The following is a 5,251-nucleotide window of genomic DNA, read 5'->3' on the forward strand; positions in this document are numbered from 1 at the left end:
CTTTACTCCAAAAACCCCTTAAAATAATGGTAAGAACTGCAAGGACCCTAACCTTGTCCGCAACACTACCCCTACAAATGGAAGTCGAACCAATTGAAGACACCATTAGAGAATAAATAGTTAACTTTTATATCTTAATTTGTTCACCGTTATAAAACTAAACCAGAATGAAGATTCTTATTCCATTCGAGTTTTTGAAAAATAAAATTAACATCATCTTAATAATATATCAAGTAAACTTGCATATTTAATATTAGAGTTGTTCATGAGCCGAGCTGTCCAAAAAATGACAGGATTTTGGCAAAAATATAGGCCTAAAAAAAGAGTTTGGGCAAAAAACAAAATCCGTTTAGAAAACGAGCCAAGTCTCGGGTAAGATCTTTTACCCGACCCGGCCTGAATTTTCAATAAAAAAAGCTCTGTTGTTTTTGTTGTGGTTTTTCCATGTTTTATTATTGTGTTTCCACTTTTTGCTATTATTTTACTACCATTTCACTATTATGTTGCTACTCTTTTGTTGTTAATGTTTGGATATTGAATAACACTTGTTTTTTTGTGTGTTAATTTTGATACTATTTTAGAGACATTTGCTTGTTAAGTTACATTTATCTTAGTGTTATTTAAGTATAAGGATTTTTTAAAATTTATTTTCAATTTTTTGGGAAACATTTATTTTAATATTTTTAGTATATTTGGTAAATTATATTTTTTAAATTTTTATATAAAAAATAAAATTTAAAAAAATTAATATAGGTCAAGCGCAGGTTTTAGCATTTTTATCCGGGTCGGGCTTGGGCAAAATTTAAGTCCATTATTTAGGTCGGGTTAGGCCTAAGCCTAATAATCAAGCCTAAAATTTTACTGGGGCCCGACCCAAATTCGACCCATGGACAACTCTACTTAATATTATGCTTGGTATTATTTTTTAAATAAAGAATTAAATTAAATCTTTTAAAAGAAGTGTTATATTTTTAACCATAGAATAATGAATATCAAATCTTTTTATCATTTTAAAAGATATATTTAGTTAACAAAGAAAATATCAACAAATGGGTCCATAGCTCAGTGGTAGAGCATTTGACTGCAGATCAAGAGGTCACCGGTTCGAACCCGGTTGGGCCCTCTTTTTTTCCAATTTATATGTGTATCTTTTATCGTGTAATTACATAATTTCTCTCTCGTTTACGCTAATCTCAGTCATTCGATCCCGGAAAGAGAATAAAAAAAACTAAAAATATAATAAAACTGCATTAATCCCATATAAAATTCTCAAACACTTGGAATTCAGAATTCATAGCAGAACAGGTAAATCCATCAATCACTGTAAACTTGGAACTTCATGACTAACCACATTGAAATATGTCTTACATAGTAGCTTCTACTTCAGGGTCTGTCTCAACCGGCACACTTGGTGAATTGTTTCCACCTCTCAAACGCGAGGATACATTGTCAATTGCAGAATTGAGTTGGCGGATTTTTGCATTCAGTGTCTGCCTCGTTTTCTGCTTTCATAAGCGAAGCTCAATTAATATAAGGATAGCAAACATATATATTATGGACCATGTCATAAAACGAGGTAGAACCCAATTACCTCTAGACCTCCATCATAGTAAATTGGTCGCTTTGCCTTCCGGAATCCATATTCATCTTCATTTAACAGGGATCTTCTAATCTAAATCATAAGAACAAATTAAGAATTCAGATCCAACCTGAATATCCAAAACGTCAAACCTATAGCAAAACGGCCACTCATTGCACGAAACAACAGCAATTAACATTTCATCATTTCCTGAAATATGCTGGGGGATGACGTTTACTATGACAAGACAAGAAGAAAGAAAGCATGAAACCAACCAGTAAAACAGGATACATCGTTTTAGCATTGTTACTGGCATAGCTTTCGAGTGCTAGACGGGCAAAAAATTTTTGTTTTTGCGATTAAAGTAATGGTTTGACAACCAAAACCAAAAAAGGAAAAATATAAGGCCTTTTGTGGTTTAAAACCAAAAAAGGTGATTGATTGGATACGGTAGAACATATGCAGGAAATCAAGTGAAGACGAATGCAAACACTAATCACCTGCGGTGCAAAAATATATCCCAGAGTTCCAAATAAAGCACCTCCTAAAAGAAAACCAGCAGCAAAATCGTTTCCTCCACCCTTAGTGCCATCACTGCATACCACCAGAGTGAATAGCAAAATGATGAGAATAGAGTAGTAGAAATATGCAGCGACATCACTATTGAGACAAAATCAACATAAGTAACTGCAAAATGCTACCTGGAGTAATCTAACATGGTACATCGTGGAACGCAGTAAAAAGTATATTTACTTTAAAAAATCAGCTCAGGAACATTTAACACAAACGGAATGTAATATACCATGGAGTTCAGATATGCTTTAAACCTTTTGAGTTTGTTCATTGAGAGGAGAAGTTCAGTGTCAAATTTACGACCTTTTTAACAGTCAAATAGAAGTTTATTAATTGAGAAATCATCCAATAAACAACTTAATAACCATTGGGTAATCTTATAAAAAAAACCATAGGATATAGTAAATAGATCAATGGAGTTTTTAGATTCCACAAGCAATGAGAAGCATACACAATCCCCTACGGTGTAGTAAAAAATAACAATGAAAGGAAAATAAAGGAAATGGGAGATGTAGTAGTTTTTAAACCCCGCTTACAGAGTTAAAAAAACTCCCCCACTGCAAGGGTATCAATGGCAACCCCGTATATAGTTAGGCAGAAATGCTTCTATTGACGTCATTCTTCCAAATGTGTTCAGCAATGAGACAACACTAACTATATAAACAGGTAGTGATGACCTCAAGACTTTTGGTATTGGTATGAAGACTTCAGTTTTGATGTTAGGCAATTAATTTTGAGTTTCAAATATAATAATCTTGAAAGTGCATAACTTCTTTGGTAGAGCTGTCTGGCACCAAGGTGATTTAGTAAGACGGACTGACACAATAGTCATCTAATAACCCAGCATACAAGAAATCTAGTAAACATAAAACCAAACGCTTGGTATAGGTATGGCTGGAGTAACAACAACTAATAATCAGGCGTTCAGCTTACCACAGAGCAGCATACTCTTAATATGAAACATGAAAATTCATCCAAGCTTACATAACATGGATTGTTCCAGATTCACATACCGGTACTCTGCACAAACAGAAAACCGATGATTAGATGCCTTTGGTTTCCTCTGAACTGCCAAACTTGGTATTTTGCCAAAGGTGCTGGACTTAGCGAAACAAATTTCACTTGCCTGAAGATGAGAACCACCTATAAACCAGAGAGAAACAATGATAAAGTGAGCATAAAGAAAGAACTTGATAATCAATCATTTCATTGCTGTATGTCAGCATTAACAAGAAGCTATCCCAAGTTCCAAGAAGAATTTATATAGTGAAAACCAATGCAACATGAAATAGAAAAAATACTTCTAGATTCTTTCCCATTTTACATGTCTTAATTTCATTTATGGAAGTTAGAATATGACTGTTACTTTTCATAATTTACTGCATTTGAATCCTTAAATCTTCCCTCTTTTCCTTTTTTTCTCTTTGGGGCTTTTACACCAAACCTATGCTACTCTGAACGCAGGTGTGAATTTCGGTACGGATACGCATTCAACATGGACATGTTCATTTCATACTAAGTTCCATGTATTTTGAGAGTCCTTGGAGACCCATATTCCATACCCATGTTTTGGATATATGATATAAGTGTTAAACACGGGTAATGCGAGAAAAATGGGAAGTCTAAGCAACAGCACCAAACACCATACAAGTTTGATATCAATGAAAATATTCAGTAATTTCTAAAATAAAAATGGAAGAAAAGATTTATATTCCTAAAATTTACGTCCACAGTCAACGAAACATACAGGATAAGACAGAAGAAATCAAGAAATAAACTTGACGCATATCTATTTCTAGTAATTTTCCTTCCTTAAAAGAATTTTAATCATCTAACATAGGAAGTGCTTATAATCTATTAGTTGAACTTTGGACATAGAAATCTCCAGTCTTATCCAACAGCATCATCTCAATTAACTTAGATCACTGACTTCCTTTCTGGTTGAAAAACATCACTTTACACACGAAAGCAAATATTCACATTTTTAATAATTATCTTCATAAATGTAATGATGTATGATTTACTTTCATATACTTTTTTAATCAACTATCATTTACTTAAAACTGAAAATCGAGGATATAATTCTTTTTTTTTTCCCTTCAGAAACAAAAATTCTAGAACATTAGTCATTTACGCTATCTAAATTCAAAAATCATGCTCCAAAAATCAGATAAAACATGTGCAGTTACAACGCATATTGAAATATTAAAATAAAGACGGAGCAGCAATCAAAAATTGAAATGAATAAGTAAAAAAAAATAGAAAAGTTGATTAAAAACGAAAAACCTGAGATGGCAACGGGAGCGATGCAGGAAGCCATGAGAGATCTAGTGAAAGAAAGAAACCAAAGAGAAATTAGTTGGACCTTTTTGGTTGTTTTTCAAGGAAAAATAGAGAAGCCAAAATGATATTATTATATATATATGTATGCAATTAGATTTTATTTTTTCTGTTTACGTATATGCCCCTTCTTCATTTAAGATTTATATTTTATCAAACGATTTTTATATGTGATTTCCTTCAGGTGTTTTCGTTACGGTGTGGATGATAGCATCTTAATTCTTTGGGTTTGGACCGATTGTGCACTTTGAGCTCTAAGGTAAAAAATCTGCATACAATTGAGAGCCCTCAGATATCAAAATAGTTAAAAGATCAATTATATTAGATGGTTAGATTATTGACATTTAATTTTTTAGTATGAAGTTTTATTTTTTTTATAAACATATTAATGTATTTTTTATTTCTTATTGTTTTAAGTTTTTTTAATTAATGTTTTGATTATATTTTTAAATTTTTTTAATTTTTAATTAATGTATTTTTTGTTTTTAATCATTTTTATAAGCATATTATTATTTTTCTTTCAATTAATGATATTTACAATAATTATTTGATTTTATAAATAAAATATTTAAAAATAAAAATAAACATTAATTAAAAAGAAAAAAGCTTGAAACAATATGAAATAAAAAATACATTAATATGCTTATAAAAATAATGGAACCTCAAACTCAAGGATGTAAGCGCAATTATCTAATCATCAAACAAAAGGAGTTAATATATTAAAAATATTAATTAAAAAATTTTAAAAAAAACTTGAAG

At 31.3% G+C, this 5,251-nt stretch overlaps 1 protein-coding gene and 1 non-coding gene across 2 annotated transcripts; one reads left to right on the forward strand and one right to left on the reverse strand.

Annotated features, from left to right (window-relative positions):
* The first annotated feature begins 1,051 nt into the window (after positions 1-1,051).
* Positions 1,052-1,123, forward strand: TRNAC-GCA (transfer RNA cysteine (anticodon GCA)). Its single transcript has one exon. It is a non-coding gene; the product is annotated as a tRNA-Cys (tRNA).
* A 96-nt stretch (positions 1,124-1,219) lies between these two features.
* Positions 1,220-4,802, reverse strand: LOC121225138 (uncharacterized). The gene is made up of 5 exons (XM_041109154.1): positions 4,439-4,802; positions 3,166-3,295; positions 2,080-2,173; positions 1,592-1,672; positions 1,220-1,502 (listed from the first exon to the last, which is right to left on the reverse strand). Exons 1-5 carry the CDS (start codon positions 4,470-4,472, stop codon positions 1,365-1,367), a joined length of 477 nt encoding a protein of 158 aa, XP_040965088.1. The 5' UTR covers positions 4,473-4,802; the 3' UTR covers positions 1,220-1,364.
* Positions 4,803-5,251: the final 449 nt, after the last annotated feature.

Source organism: Gossypium hirsutum, chromosome D13 (assembly GCF_007990345.1).
Source record: "Gossypium hirsutum isolate 1008001.06 chromosome D13, Gossypium_hirsutum_v2.1, whole genome shotgun sequence".
NCBI lineage: Eukaryota > Viridiplantae > Streptophyta > Magnoliopsida > Malvales > Malvaceae > Gossypium > Gossypium hirsutum.